At 43.8% G+C, this 21,885-nt stretch overlaps 1 protein-coding gene across 3 annotated transcripts in view; it reads right to left on the bottom strand.

Moving 5' to 3' along the window:
* Nucleotides 1-16,868, bottom strand: part of EPHX2 (epoxide hydrolase 2) — a 71,209-nt gene extending 54,341 nt beyond the window's left edge. For 2 of the 3 annotated variants that reach the window (XM_027549991.1, XM_027549992.1), the window contains exons 1-5: nucleotides 16,647-16,868; nucleotides 8,730-8,814; nucleotides 5,698-5,857; nucleotides 3,998-4,188; nucleotides 1,937-2,059 (exon numbers count right to left, since the gene is read on the bottom strand). In XM_027549991.1, coding sequence (XP_027405792.1) covers nucleotides 1,937-2,059; nucleotides 3,998-4,188; nucleotides 5,698-5,857; nucleotides 8,730-8,814; nucleotides 16,647-16,747 — 660 coding nt within the window. In that variant the 5' untranslated portion in view covers nucleotides 16,748-16,868. The remainder of the gene's footprint in view (nucleotides 1-1,936; nucleotides 2,060-3,997; nucleotides 4,189-5,697; nucleotides 5,858-8,729; nucleotides 8,815-16,646) is intronic. The other variant, XM_027549993.1, reaches the window with a different exon arrangement.
* Between the last annotated feature and the right edge of the window lie 5,017 nt (nucleotides 16,869-21,885).

The following is a 21,885-nucleotide window of genomic DNA, read 5'->3' as shown; positions in this document are numbered from 1 at the left end:
GGTAACTTGTAAGGCCTGGTCTTTTGATCTTTATCTGAAAAAGCTACCTTGTAATATGGTATATATAGTCACACAGAATTCAATAACGCACCCTTGTTTCATCAGACTTGGGTCCCCGTGTCCTTCCTTCTCTCTCTCTCTCTCAGTTCAGTTCAGTTCAGTCACTCAGTCATGTCCGACTCTTTGCGACCCCATGAATCGCAGCACACCAGGCCTCTCTGTCCATCACCAACTTCCAGAGTTGACTCAGACTCACGTCCATCAAGTCAGTGATGCCATCCAGCCATCTCATCCTCTGTCGTCCCCTTCTCCTCCTGCCCCCGATCCCTCCCAGCATCAGAGTCTTTTCCAATGAGTCAACTCTTCACATGAGGTGGCCAAAGTACTGGAGTTTCAGCTTTAGCATCATTCCTTCCAAAGAAATCCCAGGGCTGATCTCCTTCAGAATGGACTGGTTGGATCTCCTTGCAGTCCAAGGGACTCTCCAGAGTCTTCTCCAACACCACAGTTCAAAAGCATCAATTCTTTGGCGCTCAGTCTTGTTCACAGTCCAACTCTCACATCGATACATGACCACAGGAAAAACCATAGCCTTGACTAGACAGACCTTTGTTGGCAAAGTAATGTCTCTGCTTTTTAATATGCTATCTAGGTTGGTCATAACTTTCCTTCCAAGGAGTAAGCGTCTTTTAATTTCATGGCTGCAATCACCATCTGCAGTGATTTTGGAGCCCCAAAAAATAAAGTCTGACACTGTTTCCACTGTTTCCCCATCTATTTCCCATGAAGTGATGGGACCAGATGCCATGATCTTCGTTTGGCTTTAAGCCAACTTTTTACTCCCACTTTCACTTTCATCAAGAGGCTCTTTAGTTCCTCTTCACTTTCTGCCATAAGGGTGGTGTCATCTGCATATCTGAGGTTATTGATATTTCTCCCGGCAATCTTGATTCCAGCTTGTGTTTCTTCCAGTCCAGCGTTTCTCATGATGTATTCTGCATATAAGTTAAATAAGCAGGGTGACAATATACAGCCTTGACGGACTCCTTTTCCTATTTGGAACCAGTCTGTTGTTCCATGTCCAGTTCTAACTGTTGCTTCCTGACCTGAATACAGATTTCTTAAAAGGCAGGTCAGGTGGTCTGGTATTCCCATCTCTCTCTCTATTTCTGGCTTATTCCCTGGAGCGTGAAGGCCAGCTGCAAACCCAGGGAATATTAGCCTCTTTCCTTCTTTCACTTTCTTGTCATTGACTCTGGACCACCAGGTTCCGGTCCATTGAAGGAGCCCAACAGCAGAGAACTGCTTGATGTGGGGAAAAACCTTCACACATTTGGTGGTATTAAGTGTCAGAAAGAACGTGTATGGCAACTAAGACTTGATACAGCTAAATAAATAAGTTTATTTTTAAAAGAACAAAAGATACCTCCTCTCTGGCAGAGCAGGCTAACCCCTAGCAGCCCCCAGCAGCATCTTGGTGGGCCTCCCTGCCTCCTGAGAGAGGAACAGGTTAACTCTGGAGCCTTCCCTCTGACTACCAAGAGGGTGTGGCCCAGGTGGAACTAAACCACTATGCCTGAGTGCCAGTAGCATCACCAGGCAGATGAGAGAAGAACAGGGCTCCTGACCACCTCAGGGGAGGACCCAGCAGTGACACTCTCAGTATTTACTCTGAATATGTGACTCTGAGGGCCTGGCTCTAGTCTTGGTCCCCTGCCTCTGACCAATATAGATTCTTGCTCTCCGAGCATCCGTTCCCTGTTCACTGATTGCAGAGAAGGAACTAGGAAGTTTGTCACAGACATCATGCTGGTTACAGGAAGGGTAACAGTCTTCCACCCAGGAGGTCCTCGCCTGGAACTCTGCGTGTTTTGCTGAGCATGGCTGAACATAGGCAAGTGACTGGAAATCCGACTCGGCACAGCTGGAAAGTTACCTGCACCCCGGTTACTTTCTCTAGCTCCTTCAGGGCTGCATCAGTGTCGTGGACGAAAATGGTGACCATCCCCATCTCATGGGCCGGCTTCAGATTAGTTTCGAAGTTATCTAAGAAAACCACCTGAATGCAAAGAGCATGGATGGTAGCGTTAGTTTGATCAAAGCAAAACTGAAGCACGAGGGCCATTAGCCTGAAATATGCTACAATGTGGACAGTGACTGAGGTTAAGAATTAGTAATCTCAGGACTTCCCTGACAGTCCAGTGGTTAAGACTTTGCCTTCCAATGCAGGGGGTGTGGGTTCTATCCCTGGTCAGGGGTCTAAGATCCCACAAGCGTCTCAGCCAAAAAACCAAAACGTAAAACAGAAGCAATGTAACAAATTCAATAAAGACTAAAAACGGTCCATATAAAAAAATCTTAAAAGAAAAAAAAAGGATTAGTAATCTCATGATAAGATTGATAAAATATTGAGTATTTTTCTCTCCATGTAACTGTTCACTCTTAAAATAAATTTTGTAATTAATTTAATTATGTAAGCATACATATAAACACATAGTTAGATACACATGTTCCCTGAATCTGAAACTGTAAGAAGATGAAAGATGCATATAAACTTACTAGATGAAACTTAAAATTCATCTAGGAAAATCAACATGTATGAATAGACTCCCTCCAAAAAAATGTTTGGAATAGACCTATAATAAGGTCATATAATAAAAGGTTTCATAAAATATGAAGCTATAAAAGGTATAAAAAGAAAAAGTTTTGTTCTAGAAAAGAATAAACATATTAATGAAATAGAAGAGTCTAGGAATAGACTCATATGAGACTCAAATGAGAATTTAGTTTCTAATAAAATTGTCATGCCCAGTTGGTAAGGAAAAGGATTACTTAAAAGATTAAATATTTCAACTGGGGGGAAGAAAAGTTATTCCTTCTTTCACTTATTCTCTATATAAATTCTGAATAGATCAGATCTAAATTAAAAAAAAAAAAAAAAAGATCCTTTGGCACTTCCCTGGTGGTCCAGTGGTTGAGAATCTGCCTTGCAATGCAGGGGACACTGGTTAGATCCCTGGTCAGGGAACTAAGATCCCACATGCTGTAAAGCAACTAAGCCTGACTCTGCAACTGCTGAGCTCTCACACCACAACTAGAGAGTCCGTGTGTCAAACAAACAGCTTATGGGTGAAAGGGGCCAACAGGAAAGTGTCAGAGAGGAATTTGTCTTGGTCCAATCACGTTTGTGGAGAATAGAGTAGTGAAATACAACAAAAACAACATTTCAGACCAAATAATCTAGAGATGGCACGAAGGCAGGATTTAGGGGTGTGGGGGTGCCTACAAGGAGACTCCTGCAGTATTGGATCCCCTTCCTGTACAGCCTTTGGTTGGGTGACACTGACTAGCCTGTGGTTTTGGGAAAGTCTCCCAGGGTCTATGTTTCTTTATAGGTAAATGCAGGCAGCTGGTCTGGCAGCTTTGGACAATAATGACTGTTTTAACCAAGCTCTCCAGGGTATCTTCCCAACCAAGGGATTGAACCCGCATCTCTGACGTCTCACTGCATTGGCAGGTGGGTTCTTCACCACCAGTGCCACCTGGGAAGCCATTCTGAAGGGTCTGGACAATAATGCCTGTTTTAACCAAGGTCCTGCAAGAGGCACAGAGGTCAACCAGAGGGCCATCTCTGGTAGAACTTCCTAGGCTGAAGGGGCAGGTGAAAACCCTTTAGAAGTCCTGGCCTGGGAGAAGTCGCTTCTGCCACTGGACATTGGACCACTCTGCCAAGTCCCAGGTGTCCCCTACCTGTCCACACCTCTTTAATGTTTTTAAAATTTATTTGTTTATTTGGCTGCATCAAGTCTTAGTTGTGGTACCCTGGATCTCTCCACTGGGGTGTTCGGGCTTGGTTACCCCACATCACTGAACCTGTGTCCCCTGCATTGGAAGGCAGATTCTTAACCATTGGACTCTCTAGGGAAGGTCCCTCAATTTTTCTTGATTGCAATCACTCTAGAACATTCTTTTCCATCGAAAGGCAGTGTCCACATACCTCACTGGGGCTGATCTTCAAGGTGTCCAGCACAAACTTGTAGATCTGAGGGTCAGGCTTGACCATTCCAATCTGGCATGACTCAATCAGGAAATCAAAGTGTGGCTTGAGCTCACACAACACCTGGGCCAGGCTGCCTCTCTCTGCGCTGTCATCCAGCCAAGTGTTGGTGAGGATGCAGGTTGTAAATCCTAAGCAAGAAGGTGCCAATGAATCGGCCAGCTACAGAACTTTGCTCTGCGAAGCTCAGGGTGTCCCACTGAGGGGGCCCCAAAGATGGGGCCAAACAGGTTTCTGCTCACTTACATCAATCTCCTCATGCTCGGCTTCTCAACTGACAAGTTGGAAAAGCACCATCTTTACCCATCCGCCCCTTCTGATGCAGACATGAGAGCCAGCTAGTGGTGTGTACCAAGGGCTTTTGGATGGAGATGATACATCCCTTCATTCCTTGCAATTGCAGAGCAAGAAGTTGTGACATTTGTCAGCTCATCTGATCAAAGTGTTTTAACTTTCATCAGCCCCTTTGATCCTTACGCCTTTGGGGCAGGCAGGGTAGGCCTTACCATCCCACCTTTACCAACAGGAAAATGAAAGCTCAGACAAATTCTACCCTGCCCAGAGCCACACAGTACAGGAAGAGCCAAGCAAGGCCTAGAATCCCACCTTCTGACTGCCACTCCAACCCTCCACCCTCCTCCCAGTCCACGTTACTGCAAACTTTGTTAGTGTGTGTGTTGTTTGTTTGTGTGTGTGTGTGTGTGTTCAGTTGTGTCTGACTCTTTGCCACCCTATGGACTGTAGCCCTCCAGGCTCCTCTGTCCATGGGATTTTCCAGGCAAGAATACTGGAGTGGGTTGCCATGCTTTCCCTCCAGGGAATCATCCTGACCCAGTGATCAAACCCAAGTCTTCTGCACTGGCAGGTGGGTTCTTTATCACTAGTGCCACCTGGGAAGCCCTTTCCTTCTTTATACCCAACTGCATTTTTACATAAGTGTAATCTTAGTGTTCTGACACTTTTACCATTCTGCTTTTATTATTTAACCTCCTGTTTAAAGCATTTCTCCATATTTTAAATCATCTTTGTAATTAACAGTTAAAATTTCTGTGATAAATAAGTAAATGCCTATTGAGTGGACATGACCGCATGTCCTAGACTATTTGACACCACTTGAACCCATGTCAGCCAGCTCATATAGCTCAACCACTGTGACATGAAGAGGTTGAGAAAATCATGGTTGCTTAAAAGGTCTTGTTTTTGGGACTTCCTTGGTGGTCCAGTGGTTAAGACTATGGGCTTCCACTGCAGGGGGTGTGGGTTTGATTTCTGGTTGGGGAACTTAGATCTTCTGTGTTTCATGGCACAATCAAAATAAAACAAAATAAAAAGGCTTTGTTTTCTAATCACTGTGATAAGAGGTTGGGTCATTCAGGTCATTACTGGTACCATGGTAGAGGGAGAATTTTGCTCATGAAGCATAAATTGCTAATTAAACAAAATTCTTTCTTACAGGTATTCTGATAGTGCTGATTTTGGCCATTTCCTAAAATTTACTTTGAAGCTGTGTTTGAAGAACAGCTTTCCATCTAGGCCCAGAAAATTCCTGATCTCCAACCACATTTCAACATACTACAACCTGACCTTCCCAACAGTTCCGTTGCAATTAGGTCAGAGAATGGCCAGTATTGAATCCTTACCCTTCTGTTTGAGAGTGACAGCTGCCTGAAGCATGGGGTAGTTGATCTTTCTTGATGAAAGTATCTTCTCAAAGATTTGCTTTATAGAGAAATTCTCTGGGAGGCAGATTCCACAGTCCTTGGAGCACTTCCTGCAGTCTTCTTCCATGAATGGCACCCACTGCAAAAGTGAATTGATGAGGGACTGTCAGTCGGTACAACCACTTGGGAAAGCTTTGGGCAGCACGTACTTAATCTGAAGACACGCATTGCCTGTGATCCACCAGATCTGTTCCTGGACACATTATTGTTCGTACTCAGTCATGTCCGACTCTTTGCAGACCCACAGACTGCAGTACACTGAGCTTCCCTGTCCTTCACTATCTCCCGGAGTTTGCTCAAACTCACGTCCATTTAGTTGGTGATGCCATCCAACTATCTCATTCTCTGCCACCCCCTTCTCCTTCTGCCCTCAATCTTTCCCAGCATCAGGGTCTTTTCTCAGCATTAGGGTCCTGTACACATACTCAGTGGAAATTGTCTACACATGTCAAAAGACATGAGCCAAAGTGTTCTAACAGTGATATTCCCAAGAGCTCCCAGTTGGAAACTACTCAAACATCCCTATTACGAGCCTACTTTTGTTTCCTCCAAATTCATGTTGAAGTCCTAAATCCTAGGACCTTGGAATGTGATGTCGTTGGTGAGAGGGTCTTTATAGAATTATTAAGGTAGCTCAGATGGTAAAGAATCCACTTGCAATGCGAGAGACCTGGGTTTGATTCCAGGGTTGGGAAGATCCCCTGGAGAAGGGAATGGCAACCCACTCCAATATTCTTGCCTGGAGAATCCCACAGACAGAGGAGCCTGGCGGGCTACAGTGCATGGGGTCACCAAAAGTCAGACACAACTGAGTGACTTTCACTCACTCACTTACCTAAGGTAAAATGAGGTCACCGGGGGCCCTAATCCAATCTGATGGGTGTCCTTTAAAGAACAGGAGATCAGGACACAGATACACACAAAGGGACCAATGTGTCTGGACAGGGAAAAGGAGGCCATTTGCAAGCAAATGAGAGAGGCCTCAGGAGAAACCAGCCCTGCTGACACCTTGATCCTGGGCTTCTACCTCTAGACCTCTGAGAAAATCAATTTTTGTTGTTTAAGTCACCTAGTCTGTGGCATTTTTTTAAATGGCAGCACAAGCAGGAGACTTGAGTTTGATCGCTGGGATGGGAAGATTACCCTGGAGGAGGAAATGTCAACCCACTCCATTATTCTTCCCTGGGAAATCCCATGGACAGAGAAGCCTGGTGGGCTACAGCCCATAGGGTCACAAAAGAGTTGGACACGACCAAAGCGACTGAGCATGCACAAATTAAAAAAGTTAAGGTTGTAGTAATAATAATAACCACTATTTCTTAAGCACTTATTACATGACAAGCACTGTGCTAAGCACTTTCCAATCTTCATAACAACCTAGGAGATGGACAGTGTTATTTGTCTCATTTTATAGATGGCAAAACTGACTTTGAGAGCTTCTGTGACTTGGTGTGCTCACACATCTATAAGTGGGAGCCGTGACCCACATTCTGTCCCTAGATTCCAAAGTCCACCCATCACATAGTTATTAATTAGCAAAACTGCCTCTGACCCAGTGGCTTGGCCTGAAAACAACTACTCTAAGGATGACTACCATTAAAAAAAAAAAAAAAACACGAAAATAATAAGTTGGCAAGGATATGGAAATACTGGTAACCTTGGGTGTGTTGCACAGAAATGTAAAATGGTGCAGCCACTATGGAAAATCATATGGTGGTTCCTCAAAAAATTAAAAAGTGAAACTGCCCTATGATCTAGCCATCCCATTTCTGGATGTATACCCAGAAAAACTGAAAGCAAGGTTTCAAACAGATATTTGTACACTCATGTTCATAGCAGCACTGTTCACGATAACTAAAAGGAGAAAGCAACCCAAACATCCTTTGAAAGATGAATGGATAAACAGAGTGTGATCTATCCATACAGTGGAATACCATTCAGCCTTAGAAAGAAGGAAATGGTGGCACATGCTACAGTATGGATGAAACTTGAAGACCTCATGCAAAATGAAATACGCCAGTCACAAGAGGACAAATATTGCATGAGTGTTAGTTACTTCAGTTGTGTCCTATTCTTTGTGACCCCAGGGACTGTAGCCTACAAGGCACCTCTCTCTATGCATGGGATTCTCCAGGCAAGAATACTGGAGTGGGCTTGCCATTTCCTCCTTCAGGGGATCTTTCCGACCCAGGGATGCAACCCGGGTCTTCTGCATAGGCAGGCAGATTCTTTACCATCTGAGCCACCAAGGAAGCCCGTATAAAGTATCTAGAGTAGCCAAATACATGGAAAATTTAATAGTGGTTGCCAGGGGCTGGGGGTAAGGAGGGCTGGGAAGTTGCTGTTTAATGGGTATAGAGTTTCAGTTTTTGAAGATAAAAAGAATTCTGGGACTTTCTTGGTGGTCCAATGGATAAGACTCTGAGTTTTCACAGCACAGAGTGCAGGGTCAATCCCTGGTGGGGGAACTAAGATCCCACATTCCATGTGACTGAAAAAGAAAGAAAGAAAGAAAATACAACATATTAACTTAAAAATTTTTTTAAAAACAGTTCTGGAGATGGATGGTGGATTTGGTTACCTAACATGAATATACATAACATTACTGCATTGTATACTTAAAAATGATCACGGTGGTAAATTTCATGTGATGTGTATTTAACTACAGCTTAAGAGGGAAAAAAAGCTACTCTGGCTGCTGTAATTCCCTGGCACACATCTTCAAGGGCTTGGGGAATCTCCTAGTCACTGAGGCATGCCCCTCTGTTTGGCTCAAAGAGACAGTAAACCAGCCTGAAATGTCTCCACACCAGTCTTGTGAGTTAAGCGTTGTAAGGGGTAAATGGATGAGGCAGAAGACGTCCTGCCCTCACGGAGCTTATGGGTAGCAGGGGAAGATGGGTGTAGGCACAGAACATCTCCTCAAGGGGGTCTCTGAGACGTCACTGCACCTGGGAGAATGTGATCTCTCCTTTCATCACACGGATGCTAGGACCATCCGGGCCTCCTCTCAGGAAAGCTTTACTCAGAAAGCCTCTGCAAGACACAAAGAAACATTGGGAACATTTCAATGACTTCATCACAGCAGCAGGCAGGGGACAGACACCTCGATGGTGGACTTCTAGCTCCTGGAATTGCTGTTGAAAACACCCAGTTTGTAGTCCTTCTTTACAGTAACCCTAGCTGATTAATACACTGGTTCATGGTTATCCTGCGTATGTGGCCCAAAGGAGAGGCAGACAGAGAGAGACCAGGCCATTACCCTCTTACTTTCCTACATTACAAAACAAAAGGTTCCATTCCACTTTCTTGATAATTTCTCACCTCCCATGGCTGGCTGGGTGACATCAGACAGGTAGCAGATGGCAGATACAACTCTGTTCCCTCAAATTCCTGGCCGATTTTCTAACCTGTCACATCCTATACCACTGCATTCAGACATTGATTTATAGTCCTTCTTAGTATAGGGCTCTAGGCAAAAACTTAGAATGGAATGGAATTGGCAACCCAGTTGAAAGTATTAATATTTAACATTCCATGTTAAGAGGACAGACATCTGGGAGTTTCATATCTGATAAGTCAACAACCTTTTACCCAACGAATCCTCTTGCAGGTAACAGTGATTAACATTAAGACATAATATTAAAAAAAATATCCCTACTATTTATAGCCTTGTTCAGTTTTCTAACATCAACAATGGCTTTGGCACATCTTTGCCATTGGTTGTCTTTTTTCAGATATAACTTTATTAAATTATACTTACATGTCCTCAAACTCACAAGTTTTCAGTGTACAAGTCAATGACTTGTAGTAATTTTTGTAGTGGTGCGCAAACATCACTGTGTTGCAGTTTTAGAACATTTCTATCTTCCCTGGTGGCTCAGATGGTAAAGAATACACCTGCAATGGGGAAGATCTGGGTTTGATCCCTGGGTTGGGAAGATCCCTTGGAGGAGGGCATGGCAACCCACTCCAGTATTCTTGCCTGGAGAATCCCCATGGACAGAGGTGGGCTAGGGTTCATGGGGTCACAAAGAGTCAGACATGACTGAATTACTAAGCACGACATGGTGCATCACCTCGAAAAGATCCCTTGTGCCCTTCTTAGCTGCCACCCACTTTGAAGAAACAACACACAGTTCAACTCAACAATCTTTCATTGAGGACCTAAGGCATCAGGGCATTGTGTCTGGTGCTGTGATAGAAAAATGAAAAAATATGGATATATTCTTAGGGAGCTCCTAGGGGAACAAGTGAGGCAACAAATAAACAAATAGCTATTACACACTGGATGAGTGAGATGGAAAAGTACAGGGAAAATTGATTTTGCTGCCTGACATTGGGGGTAGGTAAAAGAAGAGGAATTGAAGGAAGAATGTAGCTGTACAGGAAGGAGAGGTTGATAACTCTATAATACAAAAGGAGGCAGTATTTTTATTGGTGTCTCAGAGAAGCAATTGGAGATAAGTTGTTGGCACTGGAAAGTATGACTTTCAAATTTTAAGGTTGCTTAATAAAAGCAGGGAACAGTGAAATGGCTATCACAGAAATGAAATTAGTGAATCAAAAGACCCAACAAGATTTCCGAGGACAAAGAGTAAAATGATGAAGCAATTAAAATGAATGTGCAAGCAGGGAGGTCAACTTGGTGCTCTGTGATGATCTAGAGAGGTGGGGGATGAGAAAGGAGGTCCAAGAGGGAGGGGATATATTTATACACAGAGCTGACTCACTATGTTGTACAATAGAAGCTAACACAACATTGTAATTATACTTCAATGTTTAAAAAAAGTTTAAAAAAAGAATTAATGTACAAAAAGATAAGGCCCATGGAGGCCAAATTCCTTCAATAAACAATAAGAATCATAGAAGGAAAGATCAAAAAGCAATAGTCAAAGGAAAAATAGGAGAAGATGTTTCCAGGCTAAAGAAAAATCTGAGTTCTTAAATCAAAAGTGTTCACCAAAAAAAAAGTGTTCACCAGTCAAAATTAATGAAAAAATAACCACAGCAGATAGAGGGTGGGGAAGTGTTTCAATTCTTGGGATAAGAAAGTCTAACAGACAACATTTTGGGCAAAAAAGAAAAACAGACTATACACAAAAGAAGAACAATTCAGACTGACAACAGCCTTTTATGCTTGCAGCTTTAAATGTGAGAAAATGGTGGAGTAATACACACTAGACACTGAGATAAAAAGATGGCAAGAAAGAATGCCCCCCAAGTCTATTGCCAGAAAACTTATTTTATGCCCAAGGAGGCACCTTTGTTTTAGAGATCTTGGTTGATTTTCATAACTGATCAAATGGGGTATTTGTTCTATTTCCATGCTTTAAATTCCCGCTCTTGTTTGAAATTCACCAATAAAGAGTGACACCATGAAACCATGGCCCACATCCTGAACCCTGATAAAAGCAGAACTCAGGCCCACGTGCTCTCAGTCTCCTCATATCCTCACTATGTGGCCCCAGGTGTGCTGTGCAATTTCCAGGTCCCATAAGTAATAGATCTTTATTTTTTTCAAAGTTCCCCAATGGCTACTGCTGAAGGATGTCTTGTAATCACAAAAAGAACCTCAAGGACTGGCCCAAACAGAACACTGGTTATTGGTAAGCTGAGACCCACACAAACCAGGTTCAGGCAGGGAAAACTAATATAGTAGTTTGCCATCATGCCTTTCCTGGAAGGAAAAAAAAATACAAGAAAGACTTCCAGTTAACTTAAAGATAGATCAAAAAATCCTGAGAAGAGCAAAGAAATGGTTTAAAAGAAATTACAACAAACAACTGTCTCATTCAAGAGAATTATCAAATGGCCAGTAAGCACCTAATAAGAAGCTCAACATCATCATTCATCAGAAAAACATGAATTAAAGCCATGGTGACAAAGCACCAGGCCAGGCTCCCTGTGTGATATAGCAAATTCTCACTAACTATCCACTTTACACATAATAGTGTATATATGTTGATGCTACTTTCTCTATTCGTCCCACTCTCTCCTTCCTCCTCCATGTCTACAAGTCCATTCTCTACATCTGTGTTGCCATTCCTTCCCTGCAAATAGGTTCGTCAGTACCATTTTTCCAGATTCCACATTTGGGCATAAATATGCATTTGTTTTCATCTTTCTGACTTATTTCACTCTGTGGGATGGGGGTAAGGGAGGGAGGCTCAAGAGGGAGAGCATACAAGTATAATTATTTCTGATTTGAGTTGAGTTGTTGTATGGCAGAAACCAACACAACATTGTAAAAATTAAAAAAAAAATTTTTTTTTAAATCCAAGGGCTAAAAAAACATAAAAATGAACCATGAGATAACACCATAAACCCACCAGATTTGCTAAATTTAAACAGAATGACATCAAGTACTAATGACAAGGTGGAGAAACTAGAACTCTCTTATATTTCTGGTAGGAGCAGGATTTGATACAACTGCTTTAGAAAAATTGTATACCTACTGAGAACTTTTATACTGACAAAGGGCACAAACATTTACGCAGTAGAGTTATAAGGCACACAAGGTTATGCACGGATTACAATAGAGTGAAAGGAAAACCAGAAGAGACCCTGATGCTGGGAAAGACTGAGGATAGGAGGAGAAGGAGGCAACCAAGATTGAGATGGTTGGATACCATCACTGAATCAATGAACATGAATTTGAGCAAACTCCAGGAGATGGTGAAGGACAGGGAAGCCTGGCATGCTGCAGTCCATGGGGTTGCAAAGAGTCGGACATGACTGAATGACCGAGCAATAATGATAATGAACGAGCGGTCTGGAATGGAGCCAGGAGGCTGCCGAGGACACATGACTTATGTACGTCTCAGTCTGGGTGAGAGCATGTATTGTCCTATGTACTGTCCTAGGAGACATCAGAATACCTGCCAGAAACTCAGGATACGTACTAGGTTCCTTCCCCAAAGGGCAACTATTTCGTTTCTTGAATCAGAGCACAGCCTCGTGGCTTTTGCCTTAATAAGCCCTTGACTCTTTCTCTTCCCCAAAACACTCTCGGTTTTACCCAAATTTGTTTCTCCCGAATTGCAATTCTTAAGACTCTTAAATCAAGCGCTTTGTTCTTTGCAGCCTTGATTCTATTGAAAGAGGGGATTGTACCAAGACATCACTCTGGGCATTTATCTGTTTCTCTCTCTGTCTAAAATACCACTGAAATTACACAAAAGATAGCCTTAAAAGATTTAAAAAAAATAATAATTTCAGGAACTCCCTGGTGGTCCAGTGGTTAGGACTTGAAGCTTTCACTGCCAGGGGCCGGGTTCAATCCCTGGTCAGGGAACTAGATCCCACATGCCATGGCACAATCAAATAAATAAATATTTTTTAAAAAAGAAGTAGCAGAAGAGATGGTAAGTAAAAAACATAAAACATCATGGTAGAAATAAAAAGTTCCTAGAAATCAAGAAGAAAGTGATAATCAAATGCAAAAAAGGGCAAATGGTATAAAAAGGTAAACACCAAGGGAAAAAAATACAGATGACCAATAAAAATGAATAGCAGAGAGGAAAATGCAGACTGATACAGGATAATGTTTTTCCCTCTATGTCTGGCAAAAGTTCAGGAGAGTCATGTCCACCTTAGGGAGGATCTGGGCTGGCCTACTCAAGCATTGTCAGGGCAGGTACAGCATGTTCTGGAGAATAGCTTGGCAGAATCAGTCAATATTTTAAATGTAAATACTACTTCCTTTTACTTGGCAACTCCACTTTTAGAAAACTACTCTATGAAAATATGATAGTGACATTATTTGTAATAGTGACCACTAACAAATAAATGTCCACCAACAGGGGAAAATGGTTAAATAAATTATGGAACTTCCATATTGTGGAATACTATGGAGTGGTTAAAAAGAGAAAAGTAGGTCTATGTAAACAAAAAGACATCCAACTGTTGAATGAAATAAAATGGTTAAAATTAAATAAAAAGTTAAAAAATTAAATAAAAAGTTAAAACCTAGAACAATACATGTACTAGAATTCTGTTTGTTTTAAACCTACCTGTCTACCAACCTACCTACCTACCAACCAATGTATTCATAAACGTGTCTGCATTTTTCAGACTATAAAGGTAAAATGGGGAATATACCATATATTAAGTAACATCTCCAGGAGGCTGTGGCAGCCTGTGTAATCAAACTCATGAAGATATTTATAGTGAAAGGTGTGACTATTTGAGGTTTCCCAGGTGGCTCAAGTGGTAAAGAATCCACCTGCCAACGAAGAAAAAGCAGGAGATGCCGGTTTAATCCTTGGATCGGGAAGATCCCCTGGAGGAGGACATGGCAACCCACTGCAATATTCTCACCTGGAGAATCCCATGGACAGAGGAGCTTGATGGGCTGCAGTCCATGGGGTCACAAAAGAGTCAGACATGACTGAGAACACACGCACATGCACAGGTGATTATTTACAGTAGTAGGAGAGATAACGGTGATAAATAACTTCATGCTTGTTCAGGTCAGATTTGACACCAAATGAAGCCAGGTAAGATTTTGCTGCCAAAAGATTATAAAATAAACAAATAAAACCCTGGGTTTTGCCTAAATGATTTATGTATCAACTATGATGATGTCTGGGATGTGGAGAGGAACAAGGAAAAGTGAAGAGGCACTTTCATTTTCTGTCCACAGGCTAATAAGGTCAAAGTCATGGACTCTGACTTCCGGGGTCAGCTAGCTTTGCTATACTGTTTTGTGACTACTGGGAACAATCCTCACCATGGTCACAGAGATAGTGTGTGAGTCAGTGCCACACTGGATGAACAGAATATCCCAGTACATTGCTCTCCCTGTGCATGCTGCTGCTGCTGCTAAGTCGCTTCAGTCCTGTCCGACTCTGTGCGACCCCATAGACGGCAGCCCACCAGGCTCCCCTGTCCCTGGGATTCTCCAGGCAAGAACACTGGAGTGGGTTGCCATTTCCTTCTCCAATGCATGAAAGTGAAAAGGGAAAGTGAAGTTGCTCAGTCGTGTCCGACTATTAGCGACCCCATGGACTGCAGCCTACCAGGCTCCTCTGTCCATGGGATTTTCCAGGCAAGAGTACTGGAGTGGGGTGCCATTGCCTTCTCCCTGTGCATGAGAACTGAATAAATAAAAAATGGATCAGGAACACAGTGGCCCACCTATCTTACGTGTCATCTAATTTAACCCATACAGAAATTTGAGGGGAGGTATTTTCTTATTTTAAGACTAAGGTCTCAGTTGAGTTGAATAAGTCAGGTTAAGCAAGTATTAGGCCCAACGCTAAGTATTAGAACTGAGATTTTAACCTAGGTGGGACTCAAAGTCCAGTGCTGTTTGAAATTCTGTACATTTGTGGGTTCCATTGTGTAATGGTTAGCACTCTGAACTCTGAAATGTTGTACATTTGTAAACTTGACTACTGGTGACCTGTACACTCACAGATATACTCTCAAGTATATGCACTGGTATACTGACAAGTATTCTTGTGACTTGCACATTCACAAGTCATGTTCTCTCCCCCACTGATGAGGTCACAGGTATAAACATACGACATACCTTACTCTCTTTTAATGTCTTTTAAAAAAATAATAATACAACTTACAGGGTAAAAAAAGTGAAACAATACCATGGTTAAAAGGACTTCAAGAAAAGGCAATCAAAACTACAGTGAGATACAACCTCACATCTGTTAGAATGGCAAGCAATAACATGTTTGGCAAGGATGTGGAGAATGATAAACCTGCCTGCACTATTGACTGGAATGTAAATTGGTGCAGCCACAGGGATATTTTGGAACATTTCTTTCAGGCATCTTCAACAGGTAGCTGTTTTTCCATAGTTGAAATAGTTTTTCCATAGTTTCCATGCTGTATAAACAGTTGTACATTCTGGTGGGTTTGTTTTTCTGCACTTATTATAATAGATATGTTCTGATGTCACTGAAATCTCATCCTGAACATTCCGGTTACTGGTTATGCTTCCTAGTTGACCATTTCCCAGTAGTTAGGTTTGGGGGCTGTTTCTGCTTTGCTGTTAACATTGTGCAGGAACACGACGTTTTCCTCTAAAAACCTTCAGCGCAGCTCTCTGAAGTGAAGGTCGCTGAGTCGTGTCTGAGTCTTTGCGACCTCATGGACTATACAGTCCATGGAATTCTCTAAGCCAGAATGCTGGAGGGGGTAGCCTTTCCCTCTTCAGGGGATCTTCCTAACCCAGGGCTCGAACCCGGGTCTCCCTCATTGCGGACGGATTCTTTACCAGCTGAGCCACAAGGAAAACCCGAGCCCATTCCATTACAGAGAAGTAAGTGGGCAGCAGACACCTCAGGGAGTAATTTCTCTGACTTTAAGAAGAGATTTCAATATAAAGGTCAATTTTGGAGTCCTTCTGCTGATGCTAAGTCACGTCAGTCGTGTCCGACTCTGTGCTACCCCACAGACGGCAGCCCACCAGGCTCCCGTCCCTGGGATTCTCCAGGCAAGAATACTGGAGTGGGTTGCCATTTCCTTCTCCAGTGCACGAAAGTGAAAAGTGAAAATGAAGTCGCTTAGTCGTGTCCGACTCTTCGCGACCCCATGGACTGCAGCCTACCAGGCTCCGCCGTCCATGGGATTTCCCAGGCAAGAGTACTGGAGTGGGTTGCCATTGGAGTCCTTAGAGAGCTTTAAACACTCAGCATTTAGAAAGACAGTGGATCTACTTACACACACTGGTATTTGAGGGCCGAATAATTGTTCTAACCTTCCACCCAGCGCTCTCGCCCTACAGCAATCTGAAATCAGAACCGCGAGTCTCGAAAAGCAACTTCTCCAAGGAGTGGCGCCCCACCCGCCCGGACCAAACCACGCAGGCTTCTGAGCACTGGCAGCGATGCGGGGTCCCTTACCCGGGCAGCGCCAGCTCCTCCTCGGCGCGATCCCAGAAACTGGTGGCCGAAGGCAGAGTCAGGATCCCGCCCAGTTCGAACACGGCCGCACGCAGCGCCATGGCGATCTTTCAACCAGAAATCAAGCGAAGCAAGATGCACGAAAACCGGGCGGCCAGACTGGAGCAGCAGGCCACCAAGGTTACCTAACTCGAGCTCGGCCCCGCTCCAGCCCGAGCCTCGGCCCCACCCCCTGCCTTCAGACTGGACACACCTCCACCCCGCCCCCTGCCCTGACCCTGGCCCCGCCCCTGCCCCGGCCTCCGCCACGACCCCCTGTACCAGATTCGACCGCGACTCACCTCCGCTCCGCCCCTTGACTTGCGCTTGACCACGCCCCACCTCCGCCACGTCCCCTGACCCCGGCCCCGCCACTCCAACACGCCCCCATGCCCCGCCTCAGCCACGCCCCCCCGTGCCAAACTTTATTGCCACCCATCTCCGCCCGCCCCCTGTCCTGGTCCCCGCTGGGGTCGCCAGGAGGTCCTATGAGCCCTCCTTTGATGTACCCGCACCCGACTGAGCGACTTCACTTTCACTTTTCACTTTCACGCATTGGAGAAGGAAATGGCAACCCACTCCAGTGTTCTTGCCTGGAGAATCCCAGGGACGCGGGAGCCTGGTGGGCTGCCGTCTGTGGAGTCGCACAGAGTCAGACATGACTGAAGCGACTTAGCAGCAGCAGCAGCATCGTCCGAGGCCCGGATTCCATCTCCTTGCCTCCTCGCGCCTGCATCTGGGGCTGGAATCTCGCTTCTGAATGCATCATCTTCTGTCCCCAAAACGAAATTCCTAAGAAGATCCCCTGGAGAAGGAAATGGCAACCCACTCCAGTATTCTTGCCTGGAGAATCCCATGGACAGAGGAGCCTGGCGGGCTACAATCCATGGGGTTACAAAAGAATCGAACTTGACTGAGCGATTAAACAAGAAGCCTCAGGCCGGAGCAGTGGCTGCTTGAAAAGATGGACCCAGGCCAGGGAACAGGCTGACAGGCTTAAAGTGTACTTGTCAGACTTTCCAGTCTGGGTGAAGATGGGGACCTGAGAAAAAGCCAGAGGCCACAGAACCTTTGAGAGAGAAAGAGAGAGAGAGAGTGTGTGTGTGTTGCCAAATCTTTCTTCATTCAATATTTGGATCTTCTATATTCATCTCCGGAGAAGGCGATGGCACCCCACTCCAGTACTCTTGCCTGGAAAATCCCATGGATGGAGGAGCCTGGTAGGCTGCAGTCCATGGGGTCGCGAAGAGTTGGACATGACTGAGCGACTTCCCTTTCCCTTTTCACTTGCATGCATTGGAGAAGGAAATGGCAACCCACTCCAGTGTTCTTGTCTGGAGAATCCCAGGGACAGGGGAGCCTGGTGGGCTGCCGTCTTTGGGGTCGCACAGAGTCGGGCACGACTGAAGTGACTTAGCAGCATATTCATCTCAGTTGGAATATCTAAAAAAATAATAGATTTGTGTCCCTAATTTTCTAGATTAAGTACATACAGATTTCCTCACTATCCTGACCATGTGCCTCTAGTCACACTTGTTTGTCAAGGCAAAATGTAATTCTAGAATAAAATAGAATGCCTCATGTATGGTATGCCAACAGAATACATCCACCCCAGCCTCTTGTGGAATGAGGTTTAGAAGACGTTGTTGTTCAGTCTCTCAGTCGTGTCTAACTCTTTGCGACCCCATGGACTGCAGCATGCCAGGCTTCCCTGTCCTTCATGATCTCCTGGAGTTTGCTCAAATTCATGTCCACTGAATCAGTGTTGCTGTCTAACCATCTCATCCTCTGCCTCCCCCTTCTCCTTTTGCCTTCAATCTTTAGCATCAGGGTCTTTTCGAATGAGTAAGTTCTTCGCATGAGGTAGCCAAAGTATTGGAACTTCAGCTTCAGCATCAGTCCTTCCAAAGAGTATTCAGGGTTGATTTCCTTCAAAAGACACACATTTGAACTATGATTACTCCTTTGTACATTCTTTTTATGCTAATGCTGCCTTAAAATGTTTGAACTTCATTTTAAACTATACTCTTGGCTCATTTGTGTTTTTGGAAAACCTAAACCTTAGGAGTGTCCGAGTTGAGCTTACTAATGGGTTGTTGGATTCTCTGTGCCTTTGTAGTAAGTTCTGTGAGTTAAAGCATACACCTGGCCTAATGTTCCAACTTGCTGAGATGTGGGTTCGATCCCTGGATTAGGAAGATTCCCTGGAGGCAGGCATGGCAACCCACTCCAGTATTCTTGCCTAGAGAATCCCATGGACAGAGGAGCTTGGGGGCCTACAGTCCACAGGGAGGGTTGCAAAGAATTGGACACAAATGAAGCAACTTAGGATGCATGCTCAAAGACCCTAGGTTTGAAGACTGAGCCAGAGTTAAAGTGAATAAATACAGTAGTCACTCAAGAAGTTGATGATCTTAGGGACTTCCCTGATGGTCCAGTGCTTAAGACTTCACCTCCCAATGCAGGGGGTGCAGGTTCCATCCCTGGTCAGGAAGCCTGGGGCCATAAAATCAAAACATAAAATAAAAGCAATACTGTCATAAATTCACTAAAAGACTTAAAAAGTGATCCACATCAGAAAAATTTTTTAAAAAGTTGGTGATCTCAGAAGTAAAATTGAGTCGAAAAAAGGAAAGAAAATGGCTGCCTGACTTATGTAGTTTAAAACCTCTTAAATTGAAATCTACAATTTAGACTTCTCTGTGGTCTCCACATATGCACATGCAATTTTCTATTCAATACCTCCTCATGAATATCTCATAGGCATCTTGAATTTCTAATGATTGAAACAGAGTTCTTGCTGCATTCACACCTCCCAAGTCTGCTCCTGGTCTTCAGTTCAGTTCAGTCCAGTCACTCAGTCATGTCTGACTCTTTGTGACCCCATGAATCGCAGCACGCCAGGCCTCGCTGTCCATCACCAACCCCTGGAGTTCACTCAAACTCATGTCCATCGAGTCGGTGATGCCATCCAGCCATCTCATCCTCTGTCATCCCCTTCTCCTCCTGCCCCCAATCCCTCCCAGCGTTAGGGTCTTTTCAAACGAGTCAGCTCTTCGCATCAGGTGGCCAAAGTCTTGGAGTTTCAGCTTCAACATTAGTCCCTGCAATGAACAGGACTGATCTCCTTTAGGATGGACTGGTCGGATCTCCTTGCAGTCCAAGGGACTCTCAAGAGTCTTCTCCAACACCACAGTTCAAAAGCATCAATTCTTCGGCACTCAGCTTTCTTCACAGTCCAACTCTCACATCCATACATGACCACTGGAAACACCATAGCCTTGACTAGACAGACCTTTGTTGACAAAGTAATGTCTCTGCTTTTCAATATGCTATCTAAGTTGGTCATAACTTTCCTTCCAAGGAGTACGTGTCTTTTAATTTCATGGCTGAAATCACCATCTGCAGTGATTTTGGAGCCCAGAAAAATAAAGTCTGACACAGTTTCCACTGTTTCCCCACCTATTTCCCATGAAGTGATGGGACCAGATGCTATGATCTTAGTTTTCTGAATGTTGAGCTTTAAGCCAACTTTTTCACTCTCCTCTTTCACTTTCATCAAGAGGCTTTTTAGTTCCTCTTCACTTTCTGCCATAAGGGTGGTGTCATCTGCATAGCTGAGATTATTGATATTTCTCCCAGAAATCTTGATTCCAGCTTGTGCTTCATCCAGCCCAGCGTTTCTCATGATGTACTCTGCATATAAGTTAAATAAGCATGGTGACAATATACAGCCTTGACGGACTCCTTTTCCTATTTGGAACCAGTCTGTTGTTCCATGTCCAGTTCTAACTGCTGCTTCCTGACCTGCATACAGGTTTCTCAAGAGGCAGGTCAGGTGGTCTGGTATTCCCATCTCCTGAGGAATTTTCCACAGTTGATTATGATCCACACAGTCAAAGGCTTTGGCATAGTCAATAAAACCATGTTTTTCTGGAACTCTCTTGCTTTTTCGATGATCCAGCAGATGTTGGCAATTTGATCTCTGGTTCTTCTGCCTTTTCTAAAACCAGCTTGAACAACTGGAAGTTCACGGTTCATGTATTGCTGAAGCCTGGCTTGGAGAATTTGGAGCATTACTTTATTAGTGTGTGAGATGAGTGCAATTGTGCAGTAGTTTGAGCATTCTTTGGCATTGCCTTTCTTTGGGATTGGAATGAAAACTGACCTTTTGCAGTCCTGTGACCACTGCTGAGTTTTCCAAATTTGCTGGCATACTGAGTGCAACACTTTCACAGCATCATCTTCCAGGATTTGAAATAGCTCCACTGGAATTCCATCACCTCCTCTAGCTTTGTTCATAGTGATGCTTCCTAAGGCCCACTTGACTTCACATTCCAGGATGTCTGGCTCTAGGTGAGTGATCACACCATCGTGATTATCTGGGTCATGAAGCTCTTTTTTGCACATTTCTTCTGTGTATTCTTGCCACGTCTTCTTAATATCTTCTGCTTCTGTTAGGTCCATACCATTTCTGTCCTTTATCGAGCCCATCTTTGCATGAAATGTTCTCTTGGTATCTCTAATTTTCTTGAAGAGATCTCTAGTCTTTCCCATTCTATTGTTTTCCTCTATTTCTTTGCATTGATTGCTGAGGAAGGCTTTCTTATCTCTCCTTGCTATTCTTCGGAACTCTGCATTCAGATGCTTATATTTTTCCTTTTCTCCTTTGCTTTTCACTTCTCTTCTTTTCACAGCTATTTATAAGCCCTCCCCAGACAGCCATTTTGCTTTTTTGCATTTCTTTTCCATGGGGATGGTCTTGATCCCTGTCTCCTGTACAATGTCATGTACCTCTTGGTCTTACTAAAGGGTATTTCCGATCAGGCAGTTGCTCAATCTAAGAAACTTGGAGCGGCTTACATATCTCTGGTTCCCAGCTAAGTGTGTCCTTGAACTTAATCCCAGTGGAGGCTGGCTGACTGGGGCAGAGGTGACAGCTTTCAGTTCAGTGGTGGTGTTTTTCTGGGAGTCTTTCTATTTTTTAAGTAAATAAAGTCTTTTTTATTAATCATCGTTATATAAATTAATTAACCATGAACATTTGAGTGACAACATACACAATTTATCTCTTAGAATATTGGCTTTTTATTTTATTTTGGAGTAGAGTCGATTAACAATGTTATGATAGTTTCAGATGTACAGAGAAGTGATTCAGCTATACATATTGTGTAACTGACACATGTATCCTTATTCAAAT

The sequence above is a fragment of the Bos indicus x Bos taurus genome, chromosome 8, assembly GCF_003369695.1.
Source record: "Bos indicus x Bos taurus breed Angus x Brahman F1 hybrid chromosome 8, Bos_hybrid_MaternalHap_v2.0, whole genome shotgun sequence".
Lineage (NCBI taxonomy): Eukaryota > Metazoa > Chordata > Mammalia > Artiodactyla > Bovidae > Bos > Bos indicus x Bos taurus.
The sequence above is the reverse complement of the archived record's forward strand: the minus strand, read 5'-3'. Positions and strand labels throughout refer to the sequence as shown.